Source organism: Ipomoea nil, unplaced genomic scaffold (genome assembly GCF_001879475.1).
Source record: "Ipomoea nil cultivar Tokyo-kokei standard unplaced genomic scaffold, Asagao_1.1 scaffold2279, whole genome shotgun sequence".
NCBI classification, from domain to species: Eukaryota; Viridiplantae; Streptophyta; class Magnoliopsida; order Solanales; family Convolvulaceae; genus Ipomoea; species Ipomoea nil.
The window spans coordinates 1,600,955-1,615,371 of record NW_017618707.1 but is presented as its reverse complement, the minus strand read 5'-3'; the positions used below and the strand labels follow the sequence as shown (position 1 = coordinate 1,615,371).

General features: G+C 37.3%; 3 protein-coding genes across 5 annotated transcripts; 1 reads left to right on the top strand and 2 right to left on the bottom strand.

Moving 5' to 3' along the window:
* The first annotated feature begins 926 nt into the window (after positions 1 to 926).
* Positions 927 to 1,499, top strand: LOC109150554 (protein GRIM REAPER). The gene has a single exon (XM_019298491.1). The coding sequence runs from the start codon at positions 972 to 974 to the stop codon at positions 1,443 to 1,445; it is 474 nt and encodes a 157-aa protein (XP_019154036.1). The 5' UTR covers positions 927 to 971; the 3' UTR covers positions 1,446 to 1,499.
* A 1,733-nt stretch (positions 1,500 to 3,232) lies between these two features.
* Positions 3,233 to 7,481, bottom strand: LOC109150553 (putative RNA-binding protein YlmH). Its single transcript, XM_019298490.1, has 10 exons — positions 7,244 to 7,481; positions 6,070 to 6,179; positions 5,785 to 5,916; positions 5,642 to 5,715; positions 5,439 to 5,544; positions 4,793 to 4,861; positions 4,300 to 4,364; positions 4,057 to 4,155; positions 3,673 to 3,772; positions 3,233 to 3,524 (listed from the first exon to the last, which is right to left on the bottom strand). The coding sequence occupies exons 1-10, from the start codon at positions 7,398 to 7,400 to the stop codon at positions 3,462 to 3,464; spliced, it is 975 nt and encodes a 324-aa protein (XP_019154035.1). The 5' UTR covers positions 7,401 to 7,481; the 3' UTR covers positions 3,233 to 3,461.
* Positions 7,482 to 8,964: 1,483 nt separating this feature from the next.
* On the bottom strand, positions 8,965 to 14,186 carry LOC109150552 (proton pump-interactor 1-like). Of its 3 annotated transcripts, none has more exons than XM_019298486.1 (8): positions 14,004 to 14,186; positions 12,642 to 13,046; positions 11,578 to 11,772; positions 11,299 to 11,478; positions 11,002 to 11,196; positions 10,401 to 10,499; positions 9,772 to 10,320; positions 8,965 to 9,681 (listed from the first exon to the last, which is right to left on the bottom strand). In XM_019298486.1, the coding sequence occupies exons 2-8, from the start codon at positions 12,993 to 12,995 to the stop codon at positions 9,355 to 9,357; spliced, it is 1,899 nt and encodes a 632-aa protein (XP_019154031.1). In that variant the 5' UTR covers positions 12,996 to 13,046; positions 14,004 to 14,186; the 3' UTR covers positions 8,965 to 9,354. The 3 variants fall into 3 exon arrangements, with proteins under 3 accessions (XP_019154031.1, XP_019154034.1, XP_019154033.1); XM_019298489.1 differs by having other exon boundaries at positions 13,998 to 14,151; XM_019298488.1 differs by having other exon boundaries at positions 12,642 to 13,049; positions 14,004 to 14,151.
* Between the last annotated feature and the right edge of the window lie 231 nt (positions 14,187 to 14,417).

Sequence of the window (14,417 nt, the reverse complement as noted above, 5' to 3'; positions counted from 1 at the left end):
CCATTTTAGATTGTATTAGGTCCTTTACCCGATCAATAAAGTCTTTACTTGCTTTTGACTTGATCGAGTTGGCTTCTTTGATCGCATTACGTGGAATTTACACTATCAATATAAAATTTATATATTTAAAAATTAAATTAAAAGTATTATTAAACACAAAGAAATGAATTTAAAAATGATTAAAAAATTAAAGAGAATAAGCTATATATATATATATATATATATATATATATATATATATATATATATATGACTAATAAATAGTAAATAAGACATGTGAAGTATTATATTTACTATTACTTTTTATTCTTTGTTAATGTGTTGATCTAGGGAATAAAAACAAATGAATCATGATTCTTTTTCCTTTCATTAATCAAATTATGACATATAGTGAGAATATACTTTACAAATATTAAATTTTTTTGGATGAATAGAGAAACTCACAGTCACTATCTGAAGGTGTGGATTGATGATGTAAACTTGCTAAGATTATTGTCTATATCTATATTTAATTAAGAAAACCAATAGTATTGCTGACCAATTTAAATCAAGAAGGCCAATAGACTACTTCTATTGAGAATCCAAATTGAAACTTACTCCGTAATATTTATAAGTCAATTGACCAACTTAGTTGAGTTGTCTCGACATTATTTTCTTTTTGTTAATGTGGCAAATTGGCAATTTGCATATATAGGTAGAGAATCTAGACCTTGGCGAAACGTCATGATTTGTGCTAAACAGATTACAGATCTATTAAGCAAGTATTAAAGCAGTGGATTGTCATTAATTCATTGCAAATCACAAGGAAAAAAATAAATTATTATTTTTGCTAAATCCTCCATTCCCAACCTTAAATTCTGGAATTCTTTATTTGTAAGTGCCAAAATCTGCGACTTAATAAATTGGCGTACGTAACACCTCCCTTGCCCATCACTCTCGTGAACAAAAATCTCAAACTTGTTCAACACAGAATGGCCGCCTTACTCAAACTCCTCCTCCCCATTCTCTCCCTCGCTCTCTCCTTCCTCCTCCTCTCCACGCATTCCGCCACCGCCGCAGCCGCCGCCTCTTTTCTCGCCGACGACGACGAAGCCGAAGAGTACATCCTCGACGCGCCGTTCTCCGGGGCGCCCAGGCTGAGGAGTAGGTTCTTAGCGAGCGTAATAAAGAAGGGGAAGAGGTGCGACGCCGTGAGCAACAACGTGTGCAACGGCGTGTCGGCGAACAACGGCACCAGCCTCCTCTACTGCTGCAAGAAGCACTGCCGGAACGTGCTGGGCGACGTCAACAACTGCGGCGCCTGCGGCCGGAAATGCGGCTTCGGACAGCGCTGCTGCGGCGGCGCTTGCACCGACGTCGTTTATAACCCTTTGAATTGTGGGAAATGCACCAAGGCTTGCTTGCCTGGGGTTCCATGCAATTATGGATCTTGTGGCTATGCATAATTAAATTAAAAGAATTATATTATTTCACTTATAATACATTATTTGTAGTCTCCATCTTTTGCACTCACAATCACATATTATAGTATTTGAAATTTTGAGGGTGGTCCATGGTAAAAGATCTTATTCTTTGAGAAAAGGTATAATGTTTCGTAACGATACCATAAAATATTTCTGGAGTACTATATATATATCTCACTAGAGAACATTGATTTTTATATAATTTCATATATGAATATTTAAAAATAAATAAAATGTAGTGCATGAATGACTTGTTCATTGTGCTTAGGAAGAGATCAGATGTTTTTTGTACGTAGCTAGGGTTCAAGAGTGTTAAGTTTCCACTACGTAATGCACAGATATGTAGTAGGAATACGTACAGTTCAAGTATTAATAAATTACACTTTTTGCCTCTAATTCTGTTTTTTTTTTCTTGTTTCTACTGGAAAATGTTATTTTTTCCATCTTTAATGGGCAAAAGTAAGTTATTGTTGTGTCCAATAAAGTGTTCAAGCTTCTGAAGGAAAAACTTCGTCCCTACATACTCAAATCCTTTGATCTCTCATTTACTTTCTCTAGCCGCCATCAAACAAAAATATATGATAAAAGTTGAGCAAAATTTTCTATTAGAGATGCTCTAAGTGAATGTGTGGAGCGAATCGGGGCCGCAAAACACGATTAACTGATTACATCGCACTTTCCTACAATTATACAACTCAGTGCACGCCAATGTACATACATATCAATAAAAAAAAAACACAGGGTAATTGTTACAAATTACAATTTTCTTCTTGTATTTGCAATTGTCAACAATTTGGGCATCCACAATACTTCTCCACCTTATTTTCCCAATTTGTGTGTCCAACTCTCTTCCGCATCATCATATAATCTCCTATCTTATTTTCTTTCCAATCATTCTCCTCTTTTCTCCATTTTTCGTAGGTCTTACTTCTCCACGCTCCTACACACCATATATTATTTTATTCATTTTTCTATAATTAATAATTTCAAATTTATAATTATAATTTCGATTTGAAATAAAAATAAATTTAAATATAAAATAAAATAATTTTTGAATTATAAAATACAATTTTATAAACTAATCAAAATATAATTTCATAAATTAAAATTCGCATTCAAAATCGTTACGTAACAAATTACATTAAAAAAAGAGTACAATATTTTAAATACAAAATATACCATCATCAATTCAATTAATCAATTAAAACATTAAAACCTGAGGTTGTCCCCACCCGACTTCTGTGTGTCTTTTGTGACGCATGTCGCCCACACGCTACGCGCCCTTGGAAATAACCTCCGGAGATGACAGCTTCTCCGGAAGTTGTCTCTCTCTCCCCTTCTTTCTCCCCTCATTTTAACCCATTAGTTATACCCTTAGAATCTCTCAAAAAATTTCCACAATATCCATCTTCTCTATTCAACTACCAGTTCAGAAATCATATTTATGGTCAAGCCACCCACATATAGGGTGGTATTCACATATTACACAGTTTCCCATTTCTTGTATCTTGGATCACTCTTTTTCTTGGGGCAATGGTGGTGACCTCAACTCCTCAAGATTGCTATACATTGCACATTTATTGCACTTATTGATTCACTAATGGATTTCCATCAAATTCTTCTGTTGGTAAATCTAATTTTTTATTTTTCTGCATCAGCATAATCACAAATTAACAAGTATTATTATAGATAAACTTGTGTACCATAAGCTGGAAACAGAAAGCAGGCAGTGACTATTTGCATTTCAGGAAAAGTACAAATTAAAATTAGAACAATAACAGAATGTTTTTTGTTTTTATTAATGTATCATTGATCACAGTCACAGAGGAGGGTAACAAAGAGTCAAAGAGAGTAACAAGTATATATAAAATCAAATTGATCTTCATCTTCAACATATGTTCATCCCATGATTCAAATAAACCAATGTATTCAGTAACCTGTGCAACTTTTCAGGTGTAAAAACTATTAATGTCACATGGTGTGCTATAACTTCACGAGTCATATGTATCGGATCAGCTCAACTGCGAACTTCCCCTTCCTAGTTGAATTTATTTCCCCTATCTGAACAAAACACAAATTATTAGATTTAATTGCTTATGAGAAGTTGGTAACTTGTAGCTCTGGTTTAATGATTCAGAGAAGATGCTCTATCTTAATTTTATTTCCTCCTTAATGAGTTACCAAAAGCATGAATTAATAGCTAATTTACCTTTAGCCTTCCTTTTCCGCTAACAGATATCAAGTCTCCAGTCTTGACGGTAGTATTGCTTTTTGTGACAGTGGTCCAATTGATGCGCACATCTCCGTTACTAAAACAAAATGTGAAGAACCTTCATTGAAATAATGCGTTGAAATTTGGAACGAAATAATGTTTGTCTTATGGCCAATCTACAAAGGTAAGAATCTAAGCCTCCCCGGTATCCCCCTCCTCCCCCAGTGACACTTCCTCGCAATTCTTCTCTTTTCTTATCCTTTGTTTTGTTGCCTCGTATCCCACCATTTTCTACACCCTCTCATATTTGTTTGCTTCTCCCGAAATCATTTGAAGTGTTTGACCATTGGCTTAGGGAAATTAAAATGGAAGTAAATATACCTAACGAGCCCTGCCATCTTGGTTCGTGAAAGTTTGAACCCTGCACTTGCTATTGCATCAAGTCTCAATGATGCTTCTACCGTCTTTAGCAACTTCGTCCTGAGAAGAGTAAAGATCTGTTACAATTCTACCAATTGCTCCCCCTCCACAAAAAATGACCAAGCAATTTTTAAACATCAAGAAAACAAAATCGAAGAAACTAATGGTAATACAAAAAGCATGGTAGTCCAATGATATAGCAACCTTGGCGGTTCATATTCAAGCGCGAGCAATGGAATCTTTTTACAGGAAACAGTAACGTTTCCAACCTGTAAAGCAGGAAAAAACAGCTTATTAATGGAAGTGAATTGTTGGATTTGAATTTGCAAAAAGACACTAACGTTTTGGAGAATTCCTACTCTTGATTTACATACTAAAAGCAAAAAGTTAGATGACTACAGTCTGTAGCACCTCTGGTAAATTGTAATAAACAGATATAAAATTTCAAGCGATAAAGTTGAAACATGTATAAGGATTTTATTCTTCTCATTCTATTTTTCTCTTTCCACCAGAGATCAAGGGCGCTAAACAATATATAAAAATAAAAGATACTGCAACAACTTCAGGTGCATGCAATCCACAAGAAAAGATGAAAAGCCTATGAGAATAATTTAAAATGCTAGTACTTATTGGCTCTAAATGTAATATAAATAAGTAGACAAGATGATAGTGTGGATGATCTATCTGGAGATACTACCTTGTCCAATGTCGATGTGAGGAAGTCAGCTAGTTCAGGAACAACAAGAACTTGTCCTCCCTTTTCCCCCTAAAATTGCACGTAAACGGTCTGGAAACAATTAGATATCAGAAGAGTACAAAGATAACTTCTACTAAATATGCACTGAATACATGAGGGAAACATCACAAACACACAAATGCTTAAATTTGCTAAGTTGGCAAAATGCAAAAGCAAGTTGTAAATCTTTGTGGGGGAGAACTCCGGGATAACCCGGGTTCGATTCCCACAAGTGACGATTCCCTTTGGGCCAGCTCCTGTGCCTCCCGGAGCGAATGGGGATCAGTCGGGTGCACCTGGACCGTTAAACGGACAGAGAAAGACCCGGACCACCTCGTGGTTTACACCAAAAAAAAAAAAGTTGTAAATCTTTATGCAGGTTGAGGCTGAGGCACAGGGTCCTTTTTGCATGAAACTCGACAAGTTACTGAATTTATGACTTAAAAGCTTTAAGTAACAGAAACCTCATCTGGGAAACTTTTCTTTTCCCTTTTTCGTTCAGTTAAAAAAACCACGTCCATTAGTCAACAACCAGAGGTTATCAAGGTGGTTTACTTAATTACTTTAATCAAACTCCCAAAGTCCTCTGAATATGGTTTAAGAATACCTGCAAGATAATATCTCCCAACTTATTTCTGGAAATCCCTGTACCAAGGATGGCTCCAAGGAAATCACCATGAGAACAGGGCTGAAAGGAGAAGTTCCCTGAAATACTGAAATGCGAGACCATTTCTCAAAAACATGAAAGCACCAAGTAATTCAATTTGAGATGCAAGTAAACGATGGATTGGTGACTAGAGTCTGATCTACCTTAGGGCAGAAACAATATCTGGATCAGTTGTCAACACCTCCGGATGTCCAACTGAGAGTCTGCAACGTTCAGCCTAGGATATTAAAGGTTACTAAAAGTTCAGATCCAAAAGCAATTTTTGGCAGGCAAAATAAAATCTAACCTCTGGGTACCCTCCCTGAGCAACTGTTTTAACATTGGCTAACTTTTCTAACGCTAACATTGACTCCTTTAGTACAAGTGGTGTAAGAAAATCAGTATGCAAAACTTCTCTCCTTGATGATGCTCGCTCTGCCTGTGATGAATATAAGATATCCCTATTAAGAACGTGTACTGAATAGTGTAATTCTTTTTGAGCAGGAAGAAAAGGAAAAATATAAAACTAAAAGACAATTCTACAAATAAATATGCATAACTAATATGTGAAACCTGCAATATAACAACATACCATTTCAATGATACGCTTGACATCTTCAATCGTATCCTTGTCTGATACTCCTTTGATTAAAACATCAACATCACCCTTTATGGCCTGTGCTGCACTGCATATTCCAGAAGCTGCTTAAACAACCATGCAGGTAATTAGCTGTCACAGTAATACATTATCACCAAGGATATAATTACTCTTTGAGAGTATAGATATAGGAACTTTGCAAATGTTAATTACTTGAATCATGCAAGCCATAACAAAGCTACACAGAACGCAATATGCAGCCTATTATAGTCTCTCTCTCATTATGGATCGTCATATCTTAATACAAATCCCCACTAGATAATCTTATTTTTTTGTTTGAGCACAAGCCTTCAGGGATACACACATTTTTAACCTATGGACCCATTTTCTATCATTTCTTCCATTGGTTATGCTTAAGATTTTTGTTAGGAATTTAGATCAAATCAGAATAAATAAAGATGAAAGTTTTTCCAAACTCTCTTTGAACACATAAGGTATCACTCTTGTACTCGTAAGCCTGTCATCTTGATGGTTCTCTAAATTTACTTGCCATGTTGCCCAAAGAGTAAACTAACCCGAACCTAGGTTCCAATATTCTTTTTACCAAATCCATTTCTTGCCTAATTTCTAGGTGCGGGTCAGGTACTGTGACCCAACAGATTTCTCTGGATCATCTACAAACACAATACTTTGGTGCAACAAGAGTACAATATGTGCTACAATGGGGCCAAATAGCGACATCAAACAACTAAAACTTATGAGATTGTTCTTGATTTCCTTCCTGAGGAACTGAAGCACATGGAAGTCTTTGAAACTAAAACAAATACTAATCTTGAAACCAAGCAGATACAAAAAGGAGATAATTAAAAACAAACAAACAAAAGAACAAATAGGGTCATAACTACACCAAAACTGAATCTTTATTTATCAGTAGTACGTCTAATGGTTATATAAACCCCAAGATACAAGCACTGTTGTCACAAAACATTAAAATGTTCAGTAATACAGTTACAAAGCTGAATATAACTGCCTCATTGTGCAATTCCATACTGCAGTTATCATATTTCTAACCAAAAGTTTAGTTAAATAGGGCCGTATTTAAAATACCCAAAAAGAAAAAAAGAGAAAAACCCCAAATAATTGTGGAGAGAAATAGCATACGACGAACCTGAAGGAGTGAGAGGTGGTCGGAGAAAAAGCTTAGAGTTGTAGGAGAAGGCGTTGGTTATGTGAATGGGAATTGAGCGAGGAGGAAGTATAAAGGACTTAACGGCTCTGCTCAGAAAAGATTGTGCGGCGGCCGTGGGTGGTATGCGCATGAGCATCCCTGCTATGTCTCCTTCAGATAACGCTAACCTGCTTCTCTTCGCTGTGGATTGTGGAATGCCAACTTGCTTTTACACTTGGCTTCGTAAAATCACATTTATCTTTCCAAATGCCATTTTTAATCTTTTCATTTTTTCGAAAAGGAGTTAATTCCTTTTTTACACCGTAATTGTAATTCTTTTACAATGTAATTTATTGGTACGCCTGATAGGAAATACTCTTAGGGGCGTTTGGTTCGGGTCATCTTAGATTACCTAGGTAATCTAGGTCCGGTAATGTTATATTACTTTGTTTGGTTCAAGTTATGGGATTACCAGGTAATGTTATATTACCTGAAAGCTGATGGCGGTAATGTTTCAAGGTAATGTGATTACCCCCATTTTTTTAGGTAATCTTAGATTACCTTGAATTATTCCAACTTTGCCCTTATTAACTAATCCTTATATAATAATAATAATAATAATAATAATAATAATAATAATAATAATAATAATAAGAGTTAATGTCATTTTTGGTCCTAGACTTATTAGGGTGTCGACAGTTTTCATCCTCCATAATAAAAATTGCCAATTTGTAGCCACGCTTATTGGTCGTTGGACACTTTTAGTCCTCCGTCAAGGAAGCCGTCTGTTGACCGTGAAATAGAAGGGCAAAGATGTCTTTTTTATGCCTAACTCTTGCACCCAGAACATTCCACCCCTTTCGCAGCCTCTGCCTCCCCCTACTCAAGCCTTCTCCGACCGGCGCCCTCATCGACAACCGGCCTTCCACGGCCATCAACCACTATATATTACTGAGGACATTATTGTAAATTGATTCATATAACCTAAAATTATAACCCTGAACCAAACAAGGTAATATTATATTACACCATCCAAACCAAACACATAAGGTAATCTTACATTCCCAAAATCTCACATTACATTCCAGGAGGTAATCCTATTACCTGGGGTAATCCAAGATTCCGTGAACCAAACGCCCCCTTAGGGTACACGTATCCCTCTCAGACTGCATACTTGATTGATATTCGGTGATTTTGGTCATATCACCAAGGGAGATGATTCCTGATCTGGACCAATCATAAATCCGACCCTGTCGACTTAAAATGTAATAACCAAGCTAATTAACGAGTGTGGTGACATTTCGGTCTCCAAGGAGTCAAGGACTGATCCCGACCATATTAGGTCGAGATGATCTTCCCGAGCTAGATCACTAGACACAGAACTTCGCATAGATTTACCCCGTCTTAGTGGGTGGTCAGAGATTCAAGTCCACGTGGCTGATTGGGCATCGTTCCCGAGTGCACCAACTACATGCGCCCCTCCTCTATGAATTCCAATTCAACATAGTATTGAAAAGTGAAAACTATAGCCACTATTTGGAAAATGAAGCTCTTTGTTGAAATTGAAATGATTTACAATAATAATTTACATTTTAACTTTCAAAATTCACAAAGCTAGTATTTTTATATAAATATACTCCTTAATAAAATGCGATCAACTTATCAATTAAAAAAATTAAATTCATAAATAGCATCATCAAAATAGAAGACCAAATCCAAAATTAACTATTTGTATAAAGTCTGGTAAGCTCTTAATGATTTATTTCAATTACAATAAGCATTACGCAGATAAACATAGCTTCTTCTCCTCTGAGTAAAATGTCAAAAACAATAATCCGAAGAACATTAATAAAGGTGTCAAAATTCAAAGCTAAAACAACCAAATGAAATGAGTATAGCTCGCTCTTGGTCTCTGAGTAAAATGTTCAAACAAACATTAAAGACAGCCTGATCTATGACCAAAATTATGGAGTCTAGCAACCAACCATCCCTAGCATAGGATGCAAAGAACAAGTAAACTCGCGCACTACTAAACGCAGAAATCCCGACACCCCATCTCACCACAAACACAAGTCGTCTTTTCCTCTTTCCGGTGACATTGAAGAAGACTTCTAGGCGTAAAACTTGTAATAACCTACCGCTAGGAGTAGCAGGATTGCCACAGCAGCAGCGGGACCGGCCCATATCCAATAGTTTGTGCTTTTCTTGCGCTTGAGTATGACTTTGTGGATGTCGGAGGATCCTTTTGGGCGTGGTCTCTGCCTGACCGTGCCCACTTTCCGGTCCTTGGTAGTTGGCTTCGTTGGCTCATCGACCGCCTCGACGTTCTCCTCGGGCTTCTCTGGTTCAGCGTCCTCGCTAGTTTTCTCAGATGGGTCGTCGGTGGGTTCCTCGGTGGCAGCAGCTCCAGCCTTCTTTTTGGCTTTCCTCTCTCGGTCCTGTCAAAAGTATTCACACCGGGAATCAGATCAAAGGTGAGTTAAGAGTTGAAAATAAGAAAACAGAACATCGTTCGAAAGGGTAATTTCCTTGAGCTTCTTTTCGGCTTCCTTCTGAGCTTTTAGTGCTGCTTTGGTAGCCGCTTTCTCCGCCAACTTCTTCTTCCGCTCTATTGCCTGCTTATTTTTAGCAATCTCTTCCTCTCTTCTCATCTGCTTCAACGTTTCTTCGTCAACTTCGACCCTCTTAGGAGTAGAATCTTTCGGCAGAGTTGTTACCCCCGGGATTTCCTCATCGTCATCAAGGTCGTTTACCTCCAAGGAACTCTTCGAGGGTTTCTTCTTCCCGTCTTTCTGCTGCTGCTTGCTATTCTTGTCTTTCTGAGCTTTCGAGGCCAGGGAAGCATCAGGTTGCGGAGGAGGAACAGAATCTTCCTTCGACGCTTTCTGAGTTGGTTTCGCCACCACTTCGGGTGCAGGCACGTTGGGAGTCTCGGGCAATACCAGCGGCTTCTCATCAGGGTTTCTCATCCTACCGTCCTTACTCAACTGCCTCATATCAAGCGATTGTAAAATTCTCTTCTCATAGTCATCCCTGAATGACTTGTTGCTGCTCCATTGGGCCACAAATTTATCGACCTAAACAAAATTGACGTGTCACTTAAATTGTAGAAATACCGAAACACGTAAAACTAAAGAAGAAAAGCGATCAAACAAACCTCGGTTGCAGAAAGTTCTCTTAGGGCAGCAACATCCTTCTTATCAGCAAGTTGTCTGGCTTCAAGGTTGAGTTTACGAGACTGGAAGAAAGAAGAATTCTGGGAAAATGTGGAAGATATTAGTAATGAAGATTGTTGAAGTGCATAAACTGAAATCCCACATTGGTAAGATTACGTTACATTGAATGGAACACTAGGAATTTTACACAGTAAAAATAACAGAATAACATTGCCAAACTCCCAACTGTAAATTTTATATTTTACTTCACATTTTTTTCATATTCCAAATGAAATAGTCGAATAATTAAATGGTACTAAGAAAGAATAATGAACGGGGAACACAAGGAAACTCAAGAACATGAAATTCAAAAGTAGTCAAGGTTATCATTCTAAAAATACACAACCCCCCACCCCAACAATATGGTTCAAGAAAAATCTCACACGCAATTTAGCCACATATAGCCATTGTTACTGCGAAATTCTGTGGCACCGAGTAGGCGAGTAGGAAATCAATTAGATATTAAAAATCAAAATCAAAATAGTGCATAAAGCCACACATATTTAATAGTTTTTTTCTAAACAACGAAAAAGAAGAGTATACCCCTTCTTCACGTTGTTTTCTGAATTCCTGAATGCTTTGAAAAGTTTTGTCCCGTTGCTGAGTTAGAGCAGTCAATTCCTCCTCCAATGTGCCGATCTCTTTCTTCATAGCATCAAGCTCATCATCAATTTCCTTAAGTTTGGCACTAAGAGCTTGTTGCTCCTTTCGGACACCATCCAGGTCGACGCCTATAAGCTACAATGACATTCAATAATAATAAACGGTTACCAAATACAGAAAACAAGCAAACATAAAACTTTCCCTGCACCGAAAAGTTACATGTAAGCATCGTCTTACCTTGACCTGGCTTTGAATGGACTCTTTTTCGCCCAATGATTCCTGAATCTTTGCCCGCTCAGCAGCATGAGCAATAACTTTATCCCTCGTTCCTTCAAATTGTTTAATTTCTCTAAGAATTTGCTTCTCTTCATTCAGAGTAATGCTTTCATGTTGAATACGATATTGCAGACTTTTAATCTAAATTTAAAGAAGACATTAATCTTAGAACACCTCAAAACCATTGAGAATGAAGGGATAAATTCAAAGAATCAAAAATCAGAGAGCATTGGAGCTTACGTAATCATTGAGCTCTGCTTCAGAAGAAAAAATAACAGAACGTTGGTCTCGACCACCAGCGTTATTGCCGCGCAACTTGCCTAAAGCTTGCTGCAAAGGTTCCATCACTTTCCTTTTCTCATCCATCTGTGACCTGAACTGCTGTCTTTCAGCACTTAGAGACTTCCTTTCGTTAATTAGCTCTGAGCGAGCTGCCTGCAAATATCATCAACAATAAAATTCCTACAAGGTAAGATATTTTACTTTTTGAAAAATCGGTGTTGTTACCTTTTATTAGTCAATGCCATAACACGATGATCATAAAAACACGACAGAAATGATAGCAATAACACGACACAAATGGTCCCAATCAAGGTTATCAAGGCGGACTTTCTAGGCGAGATGTCACCGACTGCCTAGTCGACTAGTCGACCGCATAGGCGATGACTAGGCGTCTAGGCGATGAGTATTAAATAAATAAAAAGTATATATATATTGAAAATATCTTGTCTTGGGCAGCCTTTTTGCTAGCCTATTTACTTCAAGTAGATGAATAGTTTTTCCTAGAATAGTGAGAAGTCTAGTATTTATTGTATATTGAAAATATCTTGTCTTGGGTAGCCTTTTCACAACCCTATTTACTTCAAGTTATCTTGAGAAGATGAATAGTTTTTCATAGGGTGGTGTGAAGTCTAGTATTTATTGATAACATGCCAGAGTGAGGTAGTGGGCTTTGCTCGGAACAGGAGGACGACGACGCCGGAGCTTGAACCGCGCCGCCATCAGAGCCACCACGTGCCGCCGCTGTGCCGCTGCTCCGACACCACGCGCCGGCACGTGAGGCAGATTCCGGCGTCTTCTCCGGCTGGAAATTACACCGATCAACTCGCGTGTGTAGGTTCTGCCCATGTATGTTTTGTGGAGTTTTGGGTTGTATGCTGCACTTAGGCTAGGCGAGCACATTATGCGTTCGGTCTTGACCGACCGGACGCCTAGGCGACGCCTTGATAACACTGAATTCCCAATAACACAACACCAAAGAAGATCGTACTAATGCAACAAAAAAAAGATCATACTACACTCACCCTTTTTGCTCTCAAGTTATCAATCATCACGCTTCGTGCTTGGTTCTTCTTGTGTAATTCCTTTTCAGCCTGTTCCAATTTGGCCTTCAGCTTCTGATCCTCAAATGTCCGATATTTAACCAAATAGAATGAATGAATCTGCTGAGGTGCAGGCCAATCCTCAACCACTGCATCCTTTGGAAGGTTGATTGCAGGGGCTTTTTTCACATCCTCCTTGATTGGCTCCTCAGCCCCATGGGAACCAAATTTTATGGGCTCATTAGGAACAGTACCATTTTCCTTCAAAGAACCACCATTCTCACTTCCAGTTTCAACCGATACATGAGCCAACTTAGATTCCACATCTACACCCATGATTTCAATGAAAGCAAAATACAGACTGCCTTAGGGTGTCGTCTTCAATCTCTGCTGTGCAAAAACACACATAACACAAAAAAAAAAAAAATACGAGAAAGGCAAGTTAATAAAAAGAACGCAATGAAAAGTAATGAACAAAAAAATAGAATTTCAGCCTGAATTCTTCAGCTCAGCAGAGACTTTATACAACCAATTTAAATTCCAAGTTTAGTCTGCCACACTAGAAAAACTGATTCACAACCACAGTTCACAATGGACCAGAAAACATACAATAATCAGACAATTTGTTGAGTCAAAGTTGTTTAAAGTCTAAAGACAAATATACAAAACATTTACAAAATCAGATAAGCACCCTGGTTGAGATTCAAGCATGTAGACTCCAAGAGACCACTCAAACCAAACCAAAAAGAAACATGTACTTCCAGATTACAAACATACCGAATATTTAACCTCAACAAAATGGAAAGATTCCACAAAACCTTAATCATAGAAAACAATAGTATACGCACAAAGCATATCCACAAAAAGAAACATGCATTAACTATACACGCATATATCTGCAACAAATAAAACACCCAAAAATAGGTAATCCGTGTTCCAGTTCAGAGAGATTCAATAAACAACAAATACAATTTTAAAGCTCAAATGGATAAAAGATCAAATCGTTAAAAACGAATCACCAACTAAAACCGTAAAAAGATCAACTTTTTAGCCCCAACAATTCTGAATTCAACAACCCCTTAAAAGAATCTCTTAATCTAATGCATTTTGTCAATGAATACATCAATAAAACGATTGATTGGGACCTCGAAGGATTAAGATCGATACAGATCCAAGAGAAAAACGAGGAAGTTGCATTCGAGAAACACCCAGACGAAAAAAATATGAAGTTTGAGGAAACGGAATTGGGAAAAACAATAGCAAAAAACTCTTGAATAGAGAAAAATTACAGAAAAAAGAAAAAACAGTAACGAAGAGACAAATTTCAGAGAGACTCACACTCACCGTTGAGTTCCCCTTAGAGAAGAAACGTCTGAAACTCTGAAAACAGAGAAACACAAAGAGAGATAGATAGAGTCAGACCCCAACAGATCTCTCTGTTTTTGAAGAACTTAACACCTCTGTATATTTTAGTGCTATAAAGAGATCCAAAGGAGAGAGAGAGAGAGAGAGAGAGAGAGAGAGAGAGAGAGAGAGAGAGAGAGAGAGAGAGAGAGAGAGAGATTTTTTTTCTTTCCTTTTTTTTTTTTTTCTTTTATTGTTTTGTTCCCATAAGGTCTTGTAGTAAAAATTAATAAAATTGTTTTTTATTGGTGGACAGTTGGCAATATTTCGCATAAATTCTTATATTAATTAATTACGAGTAATATAGTTCGATTTTTTACTATAAATTAAACATTTAAAATTTAAAATATTACA